This window comes from Ictidomys tridecemlineatus, chromosome 2 (genome assembly GCF_052094955.1).
Source record: "Ictidomys tridecemlineatus isolate mIctTri1 chromosome 2, mIctTri1.hap1, whole genome shotgun sequence".
In the NCBI taxonomy this organism is placed as follows: Eukaryota; Metazoa; Chordata; class Mammalia; order Rodentia; family Sciuridae; genus Ictidomys; species Ictidomys tridecemlineatus.
The window spans coordinates 74,439,286-74,462,800 of record NC_135478.1 but is presented as its reverse complement, the minus strand read 5'-3'; the positions used below and the strand labels follow the sequence as shown (position 1 = coordinate 74,462,800).

At 36.3% G+C, this 23,515-nt stretch overlaps 1 protein-coding gene across 1 annotated transcript in view; it reads left to right on the top strand.

The window, feature by feature from the left end:
- LOC101966927 (sodium/glucose cotransporter 1) overlaps positions 1–23,515 on the top strand; it is a 75,136-nt gene that overhangs the window by 42,309 nt on the left and 9,312 nt on the right. The window contains exons 8-10 of the mRNA XM_078038908.1: positions 10,007–10,142; positions 11,493–11,600; positions 13,644–13,794. Of these exons, the coding sequence (XP_077895034.1) occupies positions 10,007–10,142; positions 11,493–11,600; positions 13,644–13,794 (395 nt within the window). The remainder of the gene's footprint in view (positions 1–10,006; positions 10,143–11,492; positions 11,601–13,643; positions 13,795–23,515) is intronic.

Below are 23,515 nucleotides of genomic sequence, written 5' to 3'. Positions count from 1 at the left end.
CAATTCACAATAGCAAGACTGTGGAACCAACCTAGATGCCCTTCAATTGACGAGTGAATAAGAAAAATGTGGCATTTATACACAATGGAGTATTACTCTGCATTAAAAAATGACAAAAAGCATAGAATTTGCAGGGAAATGGATGGCATTAGAGCAGATTATGCTAAGTGAAGCTAGCCAATCCCTAAAAAACAAATGCCAAATGTTTTCTTTGATATAAGGAGAGTAACTAAGAACAGAGTTGGGAGGAAGAGCATGAGAAGAAGATTAACATTAAACCGGGGTGAGAGGTGGGAGGGAAAAGGAAAGAGAAGGGAAATTGCATGGAAATGGAAGGAGAACCTCATGGTTATACAAAATTACATACAAGAGGAAGTGAGGGGAAAGGGGAAAAAACAAGGGGGAGAAATGAATTACAGTAGATAGGGTAGAGAGAAAAGATGGGAGGGGAGGAGATGGGGGATAGTAGAGGATAAGAAAGGCAGCAGAATACAACAGACACTAGTATAGCAATATGTAAAACAGAGGATGTGTAACCGATGTGATTCTGCAATCTGTATACGGGGTGAAAATGGGAGTTCATAACCCACTTAATCAAAGTGTGAAATATGATATGTCAAGAACTATGTAATGTTTTGAACAACCAACAATAAAAATTAAAGAAAAACAAACAAACATTAAAAAAAGAAAAGAAAATCTCCTTCAATATCTTTCTTTAGTATTCTGTAGTTTTCATTGTCAAGGTCTTTCATCTCTTTTGTTATATTGATTTCCAAATATTTCTGAGGCTATTTTGAATGGGATAGTTTCCCTAATTTCACTTTCACTTGATTCATTACTGATGTATAGGAATGCTATTAATTTATGCCCATTAATTTTATATCCTGTTACTTTGTTGAATTCATTTATGAGTTCTAGAGTTTTTCTGGTGGAGTGTTTTAGGTCTTCTAAATATAGAATCATGTCATCAGCAAATAGGTATAGTTTGAGTTATTTTTCATTTTGTATTCCTGTAATTTCTTTCTTTTGTCTAATTGCTCTGGCTAGAGTTTTAGGGACTACTTTGAATAGAAGTGGCAAAAGAGAGCATCGTTTCTTGTTACAAGTTTTAGAGGGAATGCTTTCAATTTTTTATAGACTGATGTTGGCCTTGGGTTTAATATATATAGCTTTTACAATGTTGAGGTATGTTCCTACTATCCCTAGTTTCCCTAGAGTTTTTTGTTGGTTTTTCCAAAATATTTTTAGTTGTAGACAGAGACAGTACCTTTATTTTATTTATTTATTTTCATGTGGTGCTGAAGATCAAACCCAGGGCCTCACACATGCTAGGCCAGCACTCTACCACTGAGCTATACCCCAGTCCCTTCCTAGTGTTTTGAACATGAGTGGATGCTGTATTTTGTCAAATGCTATTTCTGCATCTATTGAGATTATCATATGATTCTTGTCTGTAAGTCTATTGATGTGACAAATTACATTTATTGATTTCTGTATGTTGAACCAACCTTGCATCCCTGGGACAAACCCCACTTGATCTTGGGTCACTATCTTTTTAATATGTTTTGTATAGAGTTTGCCAGCATTTTATTAAGAATTGTTGCACCTATGTTCAGCAGGGATTTTGTCTGAAGTTTTCTTGATGTATCTTTGTATGATTTTGGTATCAGGGTGATACTAGCTTCATACACTGACTTTGAAAGGGTTTCCTCCTTTTCTATTTTATGGAGTAAATTGAGGATTAGTGTTATTTCTTCCTTGAAGATCTGGTAGAACTCAGTTGATAATCCATCTGGTCCTAGACTTTTATTTTTGGTAGACTCTTGAGAGCATCTTCAATTTCATTGTTGGAAATTGATCTGCTTACATTTTCCATGTCCTCCTGATTCAATCTGGGTAGGGCATATGTCTCTAGAAACCCGTCAATGTCTTCAAGATTTTCTATTTTATTAGAGTACAAATTTTCCAAATAGTTTCTTATTATCATCTCTATTTCAGTAGTGTCCATCATGATATTTCCTTTTTTATTATGAATTTTAGTAATTCGAATTTTCTCTTTTTGTTATCTTGGCTAAGGTTTTATCAATTTTATTATTTTTTGAAGAACAAACTTTTTATTTCATTGATTTTTTGAATTGTGTCTTTTGTTTCAATTACATTGATTTCTGCTCTGATTATAATTATTTCCTGTCTTCTACTGCTTTTGGAGTTGATTTTTTGTTTTTTTTCTAGAGCTTTGAGATGTCATTTATTTGGTGACTTTCTGTTCTTTTCATGAGTGAACTCAATGCAATGAACTTTCTCTTAGAATTGTCTTCATAGTGTCCCAGAGACTTTGATATGCTGTGTTGTTATTCTCATTTACCTTTAAGTATTTTTTTTATTTCATCTCTATTTTCTTCTGCTCTCCATTGGTCATTCAATAGTGTATTATTTAGTCCCCAAGTGTTATAGTAGCTTCTATTTTTTATTTTATCATTGACTTCTAATTTCATTCCATTATGATCTGATAGAATGCAAGGTATTACCTTTATTTTTTGTATTTGCTGAGAGTTGCTTTGTGGCCTAAGGCACAATCTATTTTAGAGAAGATTCCATGTGCCACTGAGAAGAAAGTGTATCAGTCATTGATAAATGGAATATTTTATATGTCTGTTAAGTCTAAATTATTAATTATATCTTTAGTTCTATAGCTTCTTTATTTATTTTTTGTTTGGAGAATCTATTAAGTGGTGAGAGAGGTGTGTTAATGTCACCCAATATTATTGTGTTGTAATCTATTTAATTCTTGAAACTGAGAAGGATTTGATGTACGTAGGTGCTCCATTATTTGGGGCATAAATATTGATGATTGTTATGTCTTGTTGATATATAATTCCCTTAAGAAGTATGAAATATTCTGCTTGGTCCCTTCTGATTAACTTTGGCTTGAAGTCCACTTTATCTGATATGAGGATAGAGATTCCTGCTTTTTTATGAGATCCATGTAAATGATATGTTTTTTTTCCCCATCTTTTTACCTTCTGTGAATGTCTTTGCCTATGAGGTAAGTCTCTTGGAGAGAGCATAATGTTGAGTCTTGTTTATTAATCCATTCTACCAGTCTGTGCCTTTTTGTTGTTGTTGTTGTTGTTTGTTTGTTTGTTTGTTTGTTTGTTTTATCGATGTAAGCAGCAAAGAGATGTTTATTGGGAGCTAGCTCGGTCCTCCGCACGCACACACAACAACTGGTGACGCTGAGAGGCCCTGAGCTCAGGGTTTGCAGTAGTTTTATACATTCTTTGGAGAGGGCAGGGACTTCACATACATCATAGCAAATCATCTCACACCGCGAGAAAATCAAATAACAACTCTAAAACATGATTAGCACATTCACTGGCGGGAACAAGTTGGGTAGGGGTGATTGGTCAGTACAAAAAGGGTATTCGTTTGAACTGATTGGTTTAAGCCAAGAGGGGTGTACTACATGGTTTGCTGAACTACATGGTTTCCCAATATGTTATCAACCACCATAAACTACTGGGAGGATCATCTGGCATCCCAGGTATTTCCCTGTCTCATGCTGATTGGCGGCTGCTAGGGGGCTGCTATGGATCCCCACCTAGCCTGACTAAGTCAGGGACACCTGCCGCAGCAGATCGCTCCTGTAGATAAACAACTTAGCAGGGTGGGAATATGCCTAGGAGTGTTCTGTGGGTTTTTCCAAGGACAAAGGCATGTCCCTTCCTTGTACAGGCTTTGCTCTGAAATAGAGGCTGGTTTTTCATTCCACCCTTTGTCTGGAAACTTAGGAACCAATCATGGTTTCCTCAGTTGGGGGCCTATTTGGGCAGGCTCTACATCTTGGTAAACAGAAATACTCAGGGGACAGTCTTCAACTTCCCAAACTCACTTAAAATTGGCCTTCTAGATCCAACCTGACTCGATTTACCTATCTACACTGCCTATCCATTTCTGGCTTTATTTCCCCTAATTTTATAAAGTTTATTGCTGTGAGGAGAATGGGTGAGAAGGGGCGATGGCTCGTTCTGGCTGCTTCAGGCTGAAAAGGGGTGTTGAGGGGCTCGATGAGGGGGATCAATGACATGGGGGACGATGGACAATGTGGGGGACGACGACACAGGGGACATGAGTTCCCTTTTAGAAGTCAGTTCCATTTGAGGTCTGGTTGGGGAAAAACAGGTTGTCATCTGGGGATGGGTGCTTCAGCCGGATTTTTTATCACCTCTCGATCGGGGTGTCTGAGTAGGCTTATTAGGGGGATCCCAGACAAGCCCCCATATGTTATGCTCGAATTCAGGACCCCCAAAGGCCACCAGAGATCCAAGATCGATGTAAGCAGCAAAGAGGTGTTTATTGCGAGCTAGCTTGGTCCTCCGCATGCACACACAGCAACTGGTGACGCTGAGAGGCCCAGTCTGTGTCTTTTGATTGATGACTTTAGGCCATTTACTTTCAATGTTATTATTGAGAAACGATTTTTATTCCTTGTCATTTTGATTTGATTATTATTCTAGTGTATAGTCCTTCCTTTGCTGGTTTTTACTTTTATTTTTTATTTTTTCTTCATGAAATATTTTGCTGAGAATGTCCTGTAGTGCAGGCTTTCTAATAGTGAATTTTTTTAACTTTTGTTTAACAGAAAGGCTCTACTTTATTGTCAAATATGAAGCTTAATTTTGCTGGGTATAGTATTCTTGGCTGGCATCCCTTTTTTAGCTTGGTATATATTATTCTAAGACCTCCTAGCTTTAAGGGTCTGGGTTGAGAAATCAGCTGAGATCTGGATTGATTTCCCTCTAAATATAACCTGTCATTTTTCTCTGGCAGCCTTTAAAATTCTATCCTTATTCTGTATGTTATACATTTTCATAATAATGTGACTTGGTGTGGGTCTGTTGTAATTTCATATATTTTGGATCCTGTAAGCCTCCTATATTTGATTTTTCATTTCATTCTTTAGGTTTGGGAAATTTACTGATATTATTTCATTGAAAAGATTGTGCATTCCTTTGATTTGTATCTCCAAGTCTTCATCTATCCCAATAAATTTTACATTTGGTCATTTTAGGTTACCCTATATTTCTTGGAAGTTCTGTTTATGGTCTCTTAACATCTTTGCTCCATGGTCAACTTTATTTTCAAGATTACATATTTTAGTCTTCATTGCCTGAAACTCTGTCTTCCAAGTAGTCTAGTCTGTTGGTGATGCTTTCCATTGAATTGTAAATTTGGTTTATTGATTCCTTCATTTCTAGCATTTCTGCTTGAATTTTTTCAGAAACTCTCTTTATTGAAGTGATCTTTCACTTCCTGTATTTCTCTCTTATTTCACTTATTATACTGTCCTTACTTCACAGATCAATTTATTTATGTGTACTCTATACTCCTTCTCTGACATTTCTTCCACTATGGTGCCAATGGATTCTCTTATTGAAGTATCTTTGTTTGTTTAGAGTGATCTGTTCCCTTGTTATTTTATGTTATTTGTGTGTCTACCTATCTAACAGAGTGGATCTGAGGCAGTAGAGTTTCTACCATGTGGACTTATAGTGTCCCTGAAGGTACCTCACTGTTTAGGGGGAGAAAAATAAAAATAACAACCAGTGCAGACTATAAAGAATTAAACCAAATAGGACTGGTTATTATGTCTACAGTGTTAATTATCACAATGAACAGAAATGATATGGTCAATTATTGTTTTCATAAGCATTTACAATTTTCAGTGGTGGACAGGGACAGAACAGAAGTGTTGTAGAATGTGATGATTATGATGGAGAAAGAAAGAAGATAGAAGTAAAAATTAAAGGAAGGATGAAAGAGAGAACAATAGAGATTGTTAGCAGAAGGAAAGAGAAAAAGAATGAAGTGAAATAGATAAATGGGAGAAAAAAATGTATATAAAGAGAAAATTTTTTAAATCAGAAATAAAAATAAAAGAATACAAACACAACTGAAATATACTAATCAAACATCCTACTTATCAAAATACTGATCCTTGCAAAATAACTGGCTTCAGAAATGCTAGAAATGAGAAAAAACAAATATGAATATGTATAGATGTCCATAAACCATTAAGGTCATAATTAAACAGAGAAAAGAATTGTTTCTGTTGGAGTTCAAAAGATTCTCAGCTTCCCTTCTCAGGTGTGTCTGGAGTGTGATGCTTGCTCCACCCTCAGGGTGGGGTTGCTGGAGGAGAGAGGTAATTTCACAGAACTCCTGGAGTTTAGGGTTAGGTAGCTCCAGGTTCTTCACTGAATGCCGATTGGTCTGGAGATTTAAAATCAGCACACCTCTAGGGCTCAGCAGTTTCTGGTCCATGCTAGAAGACTGAACCCCAGAGACATCCCCAGGGTTCCACTCATGGTGGAAGAGCCAATTCTTAGTCCACTGCATCACCCGCAGACTGGTTTCCTGATATGGTTCAGTCTCCAAACTCTTTCCCCCCTCCCCCTTTCTAAATCCCAGCCAGACACATCTCCCTGACCCATTTTTTGCAAGCAGTCAGATTGGAGGGGGTGGGGAAGAGCCAGGTCAGTTTCCACAACCAGTAGTCCCCTGTGTTAATCTCTCCCCATGTTTGATTTTCTTATGGTCACTTAGGAACACTCTATGCCATGCAGTGTGGGTTTTCCAAGCCTATTCTTCAGGCCAAATTCAGTTTTGCCAGGAATTAGCTCCCCTAGCTTCTGGTCCTGCATCACAGCTGCAAAATTGTCCCTTCTCTGTACTCCACATGCAGCCAGGAGAGATACAGCTTCTTTGCCATACAAGGATATTGTGCAGCATGCTTTTCAGTTTAGTCAAGCAGTGTCTTTGATCTCTAAAAGCTCCACACCCAGACATGACTCAGGCCTCCTAAAAATGTGGGTTCCTTTAATTCCCTCCACTTTGCTCATGGAAGGACTGCTCTGGCTGGTGCCTCCGGCCATGGCAGCAACTATGGCCCTGAGGATTTCTTCCTTATTTTATTATATTTGGCCTCCTGAGTCCCCAGTCTTTGAATGTTCAGTATTAAATTCTAGTAAAGTACCTCCCAGCTTTTTTTGTTTCTGAGAAGGTATCTCTCTGCTTTTTTGGTTTCATGCCATGGAACAACCAGGAAAGCAACCTTCTCTATCCTGACATCTTGAACCACCCCCATCTCACTAGATATTGAATCTGTTGGCATCTTAATCTTGGAACTTCTAGCCTCTAGCATTTCTAACTTGTAAATGAAATGGTTTAAGAAAAATATTTTTTATTCTTTTTGGAGTGCTAAGGATAGAACCTAGGGCATCCCACATGCTAGCTGAAGCAAGTAACTGACAGACAATTGTTAACTGTTTTGCCCCCCACCAGTTGTTCTCCACACTCTAATACTGGGGAACTAGAGGCACTTTGATCACTGAGTTACATCTTCAGCCCTTCTTTTTTTTTTAAACACATTTTTTTAAAGAGAGGGTGAGAGAGGGAGGGAGAGAGAGAGAGAGAGAGAGAATTTTAATATTTTATTTTTTAGTTTTCGGCAGACACAACATCTTTGTTTGTATGTGGTGCTGAGGATCGAACCCGGGCCGCACGCATGCCAGGCGAGCGTGCTACCGCTTGAGCCACATCCCCAGCCCTCCAGCCCTTCTTAATTTTTATTTTGAGACAAAGTCTTGCTAGATTTCTCATGCTGGCATCAGATTTACACTTCTCAGTCTCCCAAGTAGTTGGGATTTACAGGTGTGTGCCACTGCATCTGCCTTCATCACCATTTTTAAACAAGAATCCTTCCCTTCCCCTACTTTGTAATACATTAAAATGTGACGAAGTGCTTATGAATTTTTTCTTCCTTTCTTATTTCATGGTGCTGGGAATTGTTGAACCAGGGCTTGCTAAGCCTGGTTCAACAATTGCTGGCAATTGCTCTATCACTGAACAACATCCTCAGCCCAGTGCTTAGGACTTTCCATGTGGAATGATTTAATGTCCTATGTCACCCTTTCTTCTATATAAGTGTCACATTTCTACTATTGCCCTGCTACTACATAGCCTCCATAAAAGACCATCTCTTTTCTGCCCAGGCCTAAGGATGACAAAGAACATCAGCATATGTGCTCTTCACCTACTCAAGCTCCTCTCCACCAGAGGCCAACAACCGGCTGGCTGTGAACATCACAAGAATCAGTATAAGTCATATGAGTCAGGATTACCTTTGGGTTCTTTCCTCTATTAGTAAAATAATGCACTTCTAAAGTAAACATAAAGAAGAAAATGAAAATCTTACATATTAATCCTCTTACCCCAAGATTAACCACTATTATTCTTTGGTTTATTCTTATGGACTTTTTCTAGGTACCAGGTCACAGTAAAGATGCTATTTTGTATCCTGTGCTTTTGAATCACTATGGCCATTTTTTCGTTTTATTTGAATATTCTTCAAGAGCATAATTTTTTATTGTTTCTTTTTAGTTATATATGAGGGTAGAATCCATTTTGAGAAAATTATACATGCATGGAATATATCTTATTCTAATTAGGGACCTGATGTACACAATAGTGGGATTCACTGTGGTGTATTCATGTAAGTACATAGGAAAGTTATGTCAGATTCTTTCTACTGTATTTCCTATTCTATCCTTCTTCCTTTTCCTTCATTCCCCTTTGTCTAAACCAATGAACTTCATTATTTCCCTCTGTCCCCCTTATTGTGGGTTAGCTTCCACGTATCATATAAAATATTCACCCTTTGGTTTTGGGGAACTGGCTTATTTCACTTAGCATGATAGTCTCCAGATCTATTCATTTACCAGTAAATTTCATAAAGTCATTCTTCTTTATGGCTGAGTAATATTCCATTGTATATATGTAACACATTTTCTTTATCCACTTATCTGTTGAAGCACCTAGGTTGCCTCCATAGCTTAACTATTGTGAGTTGTGCAGCTGTAAACATTGATATGGCAGTGTCACTGTGGTATGCTGATTTTAAATCCTTTGGATGTATTCCAAGGAGTTAGATAACTAGGTCAAATAGTGGTTCCATTCCTAGTTTTTTGAGAATCTCCATACTGCTTTCCATTGAAGTTGCACTAATTTGCAGTTCCACCAACAATGTATGAGTATACTCATTTACTCACATCCTCACTAACATTATTGTTGCTTGTATTCTTGATAATTGCCATTCTAGTTGAGGTGAGATTAAAATTTCAGTGTATTTGTAATTTGCATTTCTGTAATTGCTAGGGATGTTGACCATTTTTTCATATATTTGTTGACTGTATTTCTTCTTTTGTGAAGTGTCTGTTTAGTCCCTTTGCCCATTTATTTGCTTTTTTGGTGTTAAGCTTTTTGAGTTCTTTGTATATCCTTGAAGTATCTATCTATCTGAGGTACAGGTTGCAAAGATTTCTGTAGGCTCTCTCTGCATAAAGAGCACAATTTTAGTGAATTGTTTTGATGCTCTGAACCATGTCTGTTTTCTTTCCTAAGTGCTTCTCTACCTTCTGACCATATAATTCCCTTTAGCTTGACAGCATGTTGCCTCTTCCAGCCCAAGAACCATGAAATAGGGCCTGAAATATCTCCTGGGAGAGTCTGCACTTATGGTAGTTTATTTTATTGTAGATGAATGAAGTTGGTCTCTGTCCTGAACACCCAGGAACCCACCTTTGCTTTGATTGATGTCACAAGGATCCCTTCCTTATACCCAGCAGAGATAATCTGTGGCCTCCAGAATGGGACATCTTGCAAGCTCTGCACAGCTATGATTGGTACACAATGAGGCCAATATAACATGCATCATCCCTTCCTCTCTGGCACCTGTGCACTGGGCAAAATGCGCACATGTCTTCCTGGCCCTGGATGGCCCAGAGGTGTCTGGATGAGGAGTGAGCCGTTTAGCAAAAACCCACCAGAGGGCACATCCTGCTGTTATAGCAGGTCACAATTGTCCTAATCCATGCCAAGGTGGCCCAGGGTTTATATACTCTAATAGAGCCATCTTTCACCTTACTCACCTCTGTTTCCTTGACAGATTTTTATCCAGAGATGCCTGGCAGGGAAGAATATGTTTCACATAAAAAGTGGCTGCATTTTGTGTGGGTACTTGAAGCTGCTGCCCATGTTCCTCATGGTGGTGCCAGGAATGATCAGTCGCATCTTGTTCCCAGGTAAATTCTTGATTCTCATGTGTTCACTCACAGCATCAGCTTCTCCTGAATTAGAAATCTAGAAAATATTTGGGATTATCAGGTTTCCCACAGTATACTGGTTATTGAAGTATTCTCAATTACTTCTGTGGGATGCAGCTGAGCAGAAGTCTGGCACAAAGTGTGGATATTCCAAGCAAGACAGAAATTCCATGGTGATACATTCAGGCAGGGAAGAGTAAGCCTCTGATAGGGGCTCAGCTATGACTTTGAGACACAAGTCTGCTAGAACTTTGAGTTGCTTTCACTGCATCGCAAACATCATGCTGGGCATGCACTGTGTACTATGTGCTCTGCTGGGATCTCACAGATGCTGTCACTGCTTCTCATAGCCCCAGGGCCAGCCTTTCATAGCCTCATTAAACTCATGAGGCACATTGGAGGGAGCTTGATACAGCCCCAAAGTAGGCTGACTCAGAATGAGGCCCATATTCTTTGCCTTAAATACTATTAAAGCATACCTATTTCCCCTAATAAGTAATCATAATTCCCATGAACGTATATTATCCCCATTTCAACTTAGTTTTACTAGCTTATCCTGTAATGAGTCTGTTTATTCATTAAATTTATGGTAGCACTTACTTTGATAGGTGCAACCACAGGGGCAAAGAAGGTGACTTCCAGGGGAATCTGTCTCTACACAGTGCTTTTGACAAGGCTAAACAAAATGGAGAATGCTTTTTAGTGCTAAGTAGTTGTGTAATAGACATCTCTTACACTAACCCATCTTCAGTGTACCTAAGATATATCTCTTTATCTTAATTTCTATCTTAATTCCTTCCCAGTTTTAACAGAGAAGATTCTCAACACTCCCTGATTATGTTTTAAACTGTCAAGTAGAGATTTTGTTAGACCTTGTGAGTGGTGCTTTCTCATAAATTAGAAAATAGGCCCCTCTGCCTTCCAAGACCTATAGTCCCAAGTTATTACTCTGAATGAACACCCCTATCAGCACCAAGAGAGAATGGTTATAGTTGGTAACATGTTAATATATGGCAAATAATCCATCCACTTTACTATCATCTTGATGGGATCATTGAAAAGCTTATTAAGGTCTTGTGACTTGATTTGGGTCATGCAGTCAATCAATAAAAACTCCAATCCATTGACTCATAGGAACCTGAGTCCTAACCCTTTCTTCTATCCTAAGCCCCCAAGAATTTAGGATCCTGGATTGGAACAGTCACCAGTGAATCAAGGATCTAATATCTACATGTGAATATGTGATTCCTAATTGGCTTCCCTTACCCAAAGCTCAGATTTAGAGCTCTAAGACCAGCATGTTGGTGTTACTTTTGCTTCTTTTTGCAGATCAAGTGGCATGTGTTGTACCTTCAGAATGTCTAAAGTACTGTGGCAGCAGATCCAATTGCAAAGCCATTGCTTATCCAAAGCTGGTGATAGCAGTGCTGCCTAATGGTAAGAAACAAACCCTGCCACTGAGTGCCATAGAAACCCCATGATTGGGGACTGTGCCTTTAGACTACATGTGGCCAGTTAGAAATGAGGGTAGCAGGGGTAGGCTTCTTTATAAGCCAACCCATCACTCTGGGTAGAAATGCAGGCTTCAGGCTGAGAGGGACATTAGGACAATGGAAGCAACCTTGCTTTCCATAACAGAAGGAATCAAGGCTTCCTCCTCTTCTCTTCACACACTAGTAGTACACATCTTCTGGGAGGCACAACCTGCCCCTACCATTGGCATTACTCACTTTACCTATTAAATGCATTTGTTTGCTCATTCTTTCAAAAAATGGGCTCTATAGTTCCTCAAAAATGGAACTCCTTGGTATTTATCCTAAAGAATTAAAGTCTTCATACTACAGTGATAACATTCATCCCATATTTATAGCAGCACAAGTCACAATAACTAAATTATGGAACAAGCCTAGGTGTTTATCAATGGATGAATGGATTTTTAAAATGTGGTATAAATACACAATGGAGTTTTATTCGACCATAAAGAAGAACGAAACTATGTCATTTGCAAGAAAATCGATGGAACTTGAGAACATGTTAAGTGAAATAAGCCAAATCAGAAAAGCAAGGGCCACGTTTTCTCTCATATGTAGAAGCTAGATGTCAGGGAAATCTCATGAAAATCTAAGGAAGACCAGTATAGTAGAGTAAAGGGACCAAAGAGGGAGTTGTGGAGAGAAATGGGTGAAAACTGGGAAAAATATTGTCCAAGTCATATTGTTATAACATGTGCATGTGTGAATATATAATAGTGAATCCTACCATTATGCATAATTATGATGCACCAGTAAATATGGGAAAAGAAAAATGAGCTCCATGCTGTAAAAGGTGTTATTCTAAGCCATGGCAGTGTAAAGACAAGCCAGACTAGTCCTGTCCTCAAAAAGCTCACTGTCTAGGATACAGGTAGTTACCTAACAGTCAAATGACTTTCATTGTGAGGTGGTAGTAAGCTCAAGCATTTATCTCATTTTCTTCCCCAAATTTCATTAAAATGGCCAAATGAATATTTTTTTAAATTCTGTGTCAACTCTGGAGAACAACAGGTAGAAAAGGTTGAGATGTTTCCATAAAACACAGGATAGATGGAATCAGGTGGAGGGAAATACTGACCTTCCTAAAGTGCAGGACATGAGTTGTCTGAACTCTCAGCCGACTCTCTGAAAATGCCTGAGCCTCGAGCAAACAGGGCTGTGAGTGACAATGGGCAGTTGAAGGAAAATACAAGGACCCAATCTATATCTGACCTGCCCCAAATGGCCCACCGAGTACAATTTGGGTATTGCCACAGTGGGCCTCCAGCTTAGGTCCTGGTTGTTCTTAGGTTCCCCAACAGCACATAGAAAAGAAATCTTCAGATGGAACATTTACTGTCCCTGCCACATGGTGGTTTTCCAGGTAGCAAATAAAATATTGTGAGATTTATAACTGACATTTGTTAGCACTTGCTATATATTGTACATTGTGTCAACCCATCTTTACTTAGTTTATCTTAATCTTAACTATAACTTTGTGTGGTGAGACATCATATCCTCAATTTATAGATGAGGACACCAGGGCACAAGGAACTTAATGACTTCTATAGTTTGAACATTCCCTAAAGAACTGAATGACTTCTATAGTTTTAATGGTCCCTAAGCCTCTGGCTCCTCACCTTTAAGGAGGGCAAGCAATGGTGTCCATCTCTCAGCACTGTAGAGAGAATAGTACAGGATGATGCCTGAAGAGATGTTCTTGCACAGAGAAACCATACAAGATACCAGCTCCCATTTTTATATGAAGACACAGCAGAGGACTATTAAGTCTTGTCACAAAGCAGGAAAAAATATAACACAATAATCTATATTCGATGGAATTAAATCCATGTAAATTTTGAATTCTTCATAGGGGAAAATTTAGTATTTCGGAAAGTTCTTTAGGAGGCCTAACTCTCAAGACATGGTCAGAGAACTGAAAGTCCAGAAATTGTCATTTTTCTTCCAGGCTTTCAAGGGTTGATGCTGACCACAATGTGTGCTGCCCTCATGTCCTCCCTGACTTCCATTTTCAACAGTTCCAGTGCCATGTTCACAATGAACATATATACTTTGATGAGGCCTATGGCCACTGAAAAGGAACTTCTGGTAACAGGAAGGTGAAGTATTCCTCTAATCACATGAGTTAAGGCTGTCAAAGAAATGTCACTCACAATGTGTAATTACATGAAAAAATAGGCTGCAATACTGTATGTAGAATTATCCTGTTTATATATAGTCCAGTAAATTTGGAGGCTTGGTTTTTGTTTCCAGTTTTTATTTTTGGTTTTTGTTATAATATTGCAATGAAAATGTATTTCCTTGATGATTACAAAGAAAACTCTTTTTACTTGGGAAAAAATCATCATCACAATGATAAAAATGGGCATAATTTAATATGCCCCCCCCAAAATAGTCCTTTTGGGGAAAACAGCATAAACTATCTTATTATTTCATTTAATTCTCATGACAACCATTAAAGGTAAGTTTCCCTTTAATTATTCTTGTTTTACAAATGGAAAAACAGTAGCTCAGACTACTGAGCTATCTGAAATCACATAATAAGTAGGGGAACTTGTCAATTGTGGGGCAATGCCTTTAACCATGAAACCACATGACACCTACAAGGGCTTGTTCCATAGGCTTTCACATTGGCAACCCATGTGCTTCATGCAACCCACACATCTTTAACATTACCTATATTGTGTCTGAAATATGCCTTAATTTTGCATCAAAGTTTATGTCCATTATCTATTTTACCTATCTTATTTCTACAGTATTTGAGTTTTCCTTTACATTTTTATTAGTGTTTCATGTTTGAAAAAACAATTTTCTGAGAAATTTTAAGAAATGGATTTCAGTTTTAGAGAATATAGAAAAAAGGTAGATGAATTCATTTTATGAAGCTCAAGCTATAGGTGCCAAAACTTAACACATATAGCATAGAAAAATATTGAAACTAAAGACTAATCTCATTTTTAAATATCAATGCAAAAATGTAAATAAAATGTCCAACACAAATCCAATAATGTCATAAAAAATAATATATTATTACCAACCATGATTTTTTTCCCAGAAATATAAGGATGATTCAGTATTAGGATATTTAATAATATAACTCACCATAATAACAGATCAAATATAAAAAAAGCGTATACCTGTTCACAGATGATGAAAAGAACATTTGGCAGGTGCTTTTCAACATAATAAAACATCTGTATTATGCTAAAAGCCTATATCATGCTTAATGATGTAGCAAGACAAGAATGTCTCTCTCACTATGATAGATAGATAGATAGATAGATAGATAGATAGATAGATAGATAGATAGATAGATAAAATGCAGACCCACAGGTGATGTTAGCAGACCAGGACTTTAAAATAACCATGATTGTTCTTGAATAGGCAGAATTAATTGTCAAAATGGCCATATTACCAAAAGTACTACACAGATTCAATGCAATTCCTAGTAACATTCCAGTGACATTCTTCATAGAAATAAAAAAAAACATTGTGAAATTCATTTGGAAAATAAAGAGGCCCAGAATAGCCAAAGAAGTCCTCAGTGAGAAAAGTGAAGCAGGAAGCATCACAATACCAGACTTTAAATTATACTACAGAGCTATAGTAATAAAAACAGTGTGGTATTGGTGCCAAGATAGACATGAAAACCAATGGAACAGAATAGAAGACACAGAGACATGATACACAGATGCTAACCCATAACAAAGGCAGGTAGGAAGCAGAAGTACAGAAGTTCATTGGATTAAACAAAGAGGATTGAAGGGAAGGGATGGAGATGAGAATAGGAAATAACAGTAGAATGAATTGGTCATAACTTTCCTATGCTAATATATGAATACACAACCAGTGTAACTCTACATCATGTACAACCACAAGAATGGAATCAAAATTGTGATGGGTTGCACCATATGTATGTATAATATATCAAAATATATCTTACTGTCAAGTATATGTAAAACAACAAATAAAAATAAATATTTGGCAGGTGTTTTCAACATAATAAAACATCTGTATAATACTTTTATGCTTTTAGCATAAAAGTGATAGTCGGGATCTAAAAAATAAAAAAGAAGACATAGAAACAAACCCACAAGAGTACATTTATCTCATACTAGACAAAGGCACCATAAACATACATGGGAGGAAAACTAGACTCTTCAACAAATGGTGCTGGGAAAAAATCCAAAGTAACAAAATGACATTGAACCCCTACCTCTCACTCTATACAAAACTCAACTCAAAGTAGACCAAAAACCTAGGCATTAGACCAGAGACCTAGAAGAAAATATAGTACCAACTTTCCCATCATGTCAGCTTAGGAACCAACTTCCTCAACAAGACTCCTAAAGCACAAGAAATAAAATCAAGAATCAATAAATGGGGTACTGGGGTTGTAGCTCAGTGGTGGAGTGCTTGCCTAGCATGTGTGAGGCATAGGGTTCGATTCTTAGCAGTGCATATAAGTAAATAAAAATAAAGGTCCATCAACAACTAAAAAAATATTTTAAAAAAGAATCAATAAATGGAATAGTATGAAACTAAAAAGCTTCTTCACAGCAAAAGAAACAATCAAGAATGGGAGAAAATCCATGCCACCTGCACTTAAGACAAAGCATTAATCTCCAGGATATATAAAGAACTCAAACACACACACACACACACACACACACACACACACACACACACACATAAAAAATAACTCAGTCAATAAATGGGCAAAGGAACTGAACAGATACTTTACAGAAGAAGAAATAAGATCAATCAACAAACATATGAAAAAAATGTTCAACATCTCTAGCAATTACAGAATTGCAAATTAAAATTACATTGAGATTCCATCTCACTGCAGTCAGGATGGCAATTATCAAGAATGCAAGCAACAATAAATGTTAGGAAAGATGTGGGGAGATAGGTAGGGTGCACTCATACATTGGTGGTGGGACTGCAAATTGGTGCAACTACTCTGGAAAGCAGTATAGAGATTCTTCAAAAAACTTGAATGTAACCACCATTTGACCCAGTTATCCCACTCCTTGGCATACACCCAAAGGACTTAATATCAGTGACACAGCCACATCAATGTTTATATCAGCTCAATTCACAATTACTAAACTATGGAACCAACCTAAGTGCCCTTCAATAGATGAATGGATAAAGAAAATGTGATTATGTATACACACACACACACACACACTCTCTCTCTCTCTCTCTCTCTCTCTCTCTCTCTCTCTCTCTCTCTCTCTCTCTCTCTCTCTCTCTCTCACGTATGTGCAATGGAGTGTTACTCAGCCATACAGATGAATGAAATTATGACATTTGCTGGTAAATGGATAGAACTGGAGGCTATAATGCTAAGTGAAATAAGCCAGTCCCCAAAAACCAAGGGCCAAAAATCTTCTGATATGCAATGCTGACACACAATAAGTAGGGAAAATAGAATAGAAGTTCACTGGATTAGATAAAGGAGAATGAAGGGAAGGGAGAGGGATGGGAATAGGAAAGACAGTAGAATGAATCAGACATAACTTTCCCGTGTTCATACATGAATACACCACCAGTGAAATTCAACACCATGTACAACCTCAACAATGGGATCCTACTTAGAATAAGTTATATTCCATATATGTATAATATGTCAAAATATACTCTATTGCCATGTAAATCTAAAAAGAACAATTATTTTAAAATCAAAAATAGAATAAAATAACTATGATTATTATGTACACTTAAATATAAGGAAGAGATTATAAACTGTACAAAAATGTTGAGAATTCTTCCAGAAAATCAGAATTTATAGAATAGATTAAAGATGTTTTTATATAATTTTAAAATAAATATCTGAAATTAGGAACTCAGAGAAAGCCAAACATGGCACATACCTAGAATTCCAGCTGGGAGGCTGAGGCAAAAGGAATGCAAGTTCAAGGTCACCAAGGGTGACTTGATGAGACCCTGTCTCAAAGTAAAAAATAAGAAGAACTTGGGATGTAACTCAGTGTGCTACTGGGTTTGATCTTCAGTACCTCAAAAAAAACTCAATAATTGAATACAGACAAAGATACAATTATTGAAGATGGATCAGTTGATAGTATCAAACTGAAATACACAAATACAAGTAAGATGCACATGAAACACAATCTGAGTAATAATATGCATATTGAAATCACAGAGAGAAAGAAACAAATTGGTCTGAAATAATTTTTAAAAGATAATGTCCAAAACTGAGGGACAGCTCTCCAGAAACCTTAGAAATTCCACAAACTGAAGCATGATTAATACGAAGAAAACCATACCAAGATTACATTATGGTGGAAATTGAATATAATTAGAACATATTTAAAGCAGCCATAGGAAAATAAATCACATTACCTTTAAATAAGCAACAAAGAGATGGTATTTGGAAGAAACTGTGGAAGCCAAAAGACAATGGAATAGCATCTGGTGCTAAAGAAATAACTACCAAATTAGAATTCAATACCCATCAAAAATATTCTCCAAAACGAAGGTAAAATAAATATGTTCTTAGATAAATACAAGTTAAAGGAATTTGTTAAGCTGGGTCAGGTGGTGTACACCTGTATCCCCAGCCACTTGGGAGGCTGAGGTAGGAGGATTGCAAGTTCAAGACCAGCCTGGACAACTTAGCAAGACCTTGTTTCAAAATAAAATAAAAAGGGATGGGGATGCAGCTCAGAGGTAGAGCACTTACCTAGCAAGTCCAAGGCTCTGGGTTCAATCCCCAGCATTGCAAAATAAAGCAAGAAAGAGAAAAAGAAACATTATAGTACATGTACTATAAGAAAAACTTGTACTATAGAAATACTAAAGGAAATTATTATTCTATAAGAAATACTAAAGGAAATTCTTCAGTCTTAATGCAAAATAACCTAAATAGAATTGAACTTCAGAGAATTAAGAGCACCAGACAGGATAAGTACATGATAAATATAAACAAATAGCAACTGTTGAAAACATCAATAAGAAAAAATGTCCATGGGATTTATGACATATGAAAGTAATATATGAAAAGGCTGAGAAAAGGTTAAATGAAACTTAAATATTCTAATGTTTTAAAATTAATGCGGATGTAATTTTTAAAAAAACTTGTACAAGACAATACTATATCAAGGATATATGTAATCTTGAAACCAAGCAATAAGAGAATAATATAGTTCAAGAATGTTTAACTAGAGAGTTAATAGAAGGAAATGGAGAACTACTAAGAAATATTTTAGTAGCCTGAAAGAAGTCCAAAAAAAGAATGAAAAGAACATTAAACAGGTGGCTTAAGTAGAAAATGAATAAAAGCATAATATATATAAATAAATTTATCAGCAATTTCATGAAATATAAGTATACTAAATACCTGAGTTCAAGAGCTAAGATTATTAGACTATATTTTTTAAAACTAACTGCATGCTACTTAGATCTTTCTCTTTCAAAATGACTAAGAAAGGTCTAATATATATTACTCTACATGAGTAATATATATTATGCACATATGAACATAGATGCAAAATTTTTAAACAAAATATTAGCAAGTGAGATCCAGCAACATATAGGAAAAATAATATACCATGACCATCTGCAATTTACTCAGGAATGCAAGAATAGTTTATTATTTTAAAATTCATCAATTTATGATAATTGGCCTAAATTAATTATTATGCAATGTATATATATGTTGAAATATCATATTGTACCCCATAGGTATGTACAAGTATTATGTATGAACCAAAAATAAAATTTTAAAAAATAGCCCAGATACTTGACCACATCAACTGAAAAAAAGAAGAAAGAAAATCTCACCTCATTAGATAAAAATCCTTTTTAAACTTTGACACTTATTTCTTTGAATCTCAGCAAATTAAGAATTATTCTGACTTTTAAACACATTTTAAATATAGCATTTACCATACTTAATATTTACATGTGGAAATCCTTCCCCCTGAGAGTGGGAACAAGGTGCATATGTCCATTATAGCTACTTTAATTCACATTGTACTGGAGGTGTCGCCAGTCCAAAAAGGCAAATAAATTACATAAGAATAGAGATGGAATAAATAAAATAATCATAAAAGATTTTATAGATGAATTGTTAAAATTTAAAAGTGATTTTAAGAAGATTGGTAACAAGATCAAAATACAAGAATTAACATTTTATTCATTATCACCTGTAATACCATAAAACCATATCAGATACCTAGAAATAAATATCCCAAAAGATGTGAGAAAATTGCTCAAGAATTACAAAGCATTGTTGAGAAAATATTAATAAGACCTAAATATGTACAGGAATATTCTATATACATGAATTGGAAGATTCAGTATTGACAATATGCTATACATACTATTTTACCTATTCAGGATAATAACAGGCAAAATTGCAGTAATTTTTTTAAATTGACATACCAACTCTAACATAAAAATACAAAGAGCAAGTAATAGCCAAGGAAATTTCTTTCAGATAAACAAAACTGAGTATATACATTAATGGATACTAGTATGTATTGTGAATCAATACTAACCAAAACAATGTGGTTTGGGGACAAGTATAGACAAACCAACATGACAAAATGCAAAGTACAGAAAGGATCCACAGGCATAGTTGCTTGATCTATGGCAAAAAGATGAGGAAAGTGGTAGGGGACAGGAGTTTTTCAACAAATGATACTGATGATTTGGGCTAAAATTTAAAAAGGAATAGTGGTTCTTATCTTATACTATACACAAAAAATTCATTGCAGATGAACTGTATATATCTGAACATGAAAAGTAAAACAATAAGAAATCAGGACCTTGGAGTATGTAAGTAAAGATTACTTACACCTGATATAAAGAAACAGATCATTAAAGGGAAAATGTATTGCACTAACATTAGGATTAAGAATATCAGTTAATATGAGCATAATCATATGTTTCATGCTACTTTGTGTCTGGCTTTGTTTAACATAGTGTTTTGAGATTTATCCAGGTATTTTTATATTTCCATGGTTTGTTCATTTTCTTGCTGAATTTAGCATCCCATTGAATAATTGTACTACACTTGGTTAGCCATACTGTTAATGGGCATCTGGATTGTTTTCAGTTTGGGGCTCTAAACATTCTTACAGAAGACTTTTTGTGGACCTAAGTATAATTTCTCTGGGATAATAGCTATGAGTAGACTTAATAGGCTAAGGGTAAGCATATGTTTCACTTTATAAATAACTGCCAAACTATTTTCCAAAGGAGTACATAAGCAATGTGTAGCAATTCTAGTTGCTTCATATCTTCCCCAACATTTTAGCACCTTTCAATAGGCCATATACATATGGATCTTTTTTATTCATTTATTCCATAATCTACTTATCTATATCTTGATACCAGTATTAAAGTGTCTTGGTTACTGTACATTTACAATAAATCTTAAAGTAGCTAGTGCTACGATTTGAATGTATCCCCTTCAAAACTCAGTTGTTGAAATTTAATGGTTGATGTGATGGTATTAACAGTTCAGGCCTGGATGTGAGGGCTATCTGGCTGCTACATCTGTCACCCTATTGATCATCAGGTTGATTTGGCTGATTTGACTGGCTAGGTGGGTATCCTCTTCCTGCCTAACTACTTCAAGTACCTCCCTCTCAAAGCTGTAAGCTCAGTGAAGGGAGCGAACTTCCCCGATAGAGGATGACTATGTTTTGGTCAAGAAATACAAGTTGCTCCACTCCGCTGTCAGAACCTCCAAACAAGCTCTCAAGACAAGAGTTCAGTACTTTAAGAGCTGATTAGTTCATGACACCCTCCCCCTGCCATGAATGGGATTAAGGTCCTTATAAAAGCAGCATTAGGCTCTCTTGCCCTTCTGCCACATGAGGACATACTGTTCCTTTCCTCCAGAAGACACAGCACTCACCAGACACCAAATGCTAGCATCTTGATCTTGGACTTCCAACCTCTAAAACTTTGAGGAAAAAAAAATCTGTTCTTTATAAATTATCCTGTCTGTGGTTTTGTGTTAAACCAGCACAAAATAGAATGACAGAGTCTCAGTTTTTGTTTATCAGAATTTTTTATTTCATCCCTGTTTTTGAAGGACATTTTTACTGAATATATAAGTCTAGGTTGACAATATTTTTCTTTCACCACTTTATTTTTTTATTTTTTTTTATTTTTATTTTATTTTTTTTTAAAGAGAGAGTGAGAGGGGCTGGGATTGTGGCTCAGTGGTAGAGTGCTCGCCTAGCATGCACGAGGCCCTGACCACTTTAAAGATGCTGTTCTATTCTCTTCTGCCCTCTTGTTTCTGATGAGAAGTCAGCTGTAATTCATATTTTTGCTCTCTGTATGAATATATATATTTTTTTTCTCTGTGACTTTCAAAGTTTTCCCCTCATTTTTGGCTTTTCGACAGTATTATTATGAGGTATGAATGTGTGTGTTTGTTTGTGTGTGTGTGTGTGTGTGTGTGTTTGTGTCTGTGTGTGCATGCACACATACATACATGCATGTGTGTTTATACTGTATAGGTTTTGCTGAACTGAAATCTATAAATTAATGGTTTTCACAGAATTTGGGGAATTTTGACCACCTTTTCTTAGCATGTTTTTCTGCGTTGTTTTCTCCTCTTTTTTGTCACTTTACTTACATATATATTAGCCCTTTTGATATTATCCCACAAATCATTAAGACTTGTTTTATATTAATTTTTTTCTCTATGTTCTTCAGTTTAGTTCTATCAGTCTATCTTTGGATTTATTGGTTCTTTCCTCTGCCATTTCCAATCTATTGTTAAGACTAATCAGCAAATTTTTCATTTCAGATATTGAATCAGAATTTTAGTTCTGGAATTTCTATATGGTTCCTTTCCAAAGCTTTTAAATGGTTTCCAGTTTTCTGCCATGGTTTCCTGTCTGTTCACTCATAACCATCATTTTCTTCATATCCTTTAATGTAGCTGCTTTGAAATCTTTGTTTGCCAATTTTAATATCTGAGTCAACTTGGAATCCATTTCTACTGATTGCTTATGTTTTTTTTCCTAGTGTGCTTAGTAAATTTAATGTATACTAGACATTTTGTATGATACATTGCAGGAACTCTGGATCACATTTCTCCATAAAGTATTGATTTTTGTCCTAACATTCAGGTAAGTTGTTAGCTGATCACCTTAAACTCATAAAGATCTAATTTTATATAGGTTGTTTCAGTTTTCTTAGTCTTATGGCAAATTCTTAGCCCTGGAATACAGTCTGTATTCCTAAAATATGGCCCTTCTGGGATTTCAGTGAAAAGCCTAAGGTCATTACAAAGCCCCTCTAACTTAATGGAATTCCAACTCTAATTTGTGTCTCTCTTAATGTAAGCAGCAACTGAAATCTTTAGTTTTTTATGCCTTTCCAACAGTTTCCTGTTGTGGACTCTTTAGAAATTCTTCTACGCATGCATATTTTCCAGGATGAGCCAGGGATTCAAGAGAAGTTTATGTACAGATTTGGATCCCCTTGATCTGTGGCTCCATGATTTCTGGAATTTCTCCCCACATTTTTCAACTGCTCTGAATCCTCAACCTCTATCAACTCAACTCAGTAAGAATGGGACTCTGTGCTTAACTGCTGGTCACTCCACACTGGAAGACTAGGGAGAGCCCTTGGTAGCAAAGCTGTGTAACTATCTCACTTCATGCAGTTCCTTTATTTCAAGGATTGGACTCCTTCCCACTTTTGTCCAATTTGAGTTGTTCTCAGTGTCTTTAAGACATTTTTATAAGTGGTCCAGAGTTTATCATTGTCACCTATGAGGTTAGTCCAGTGTGAACTATTTCATAATTACCAAATTTG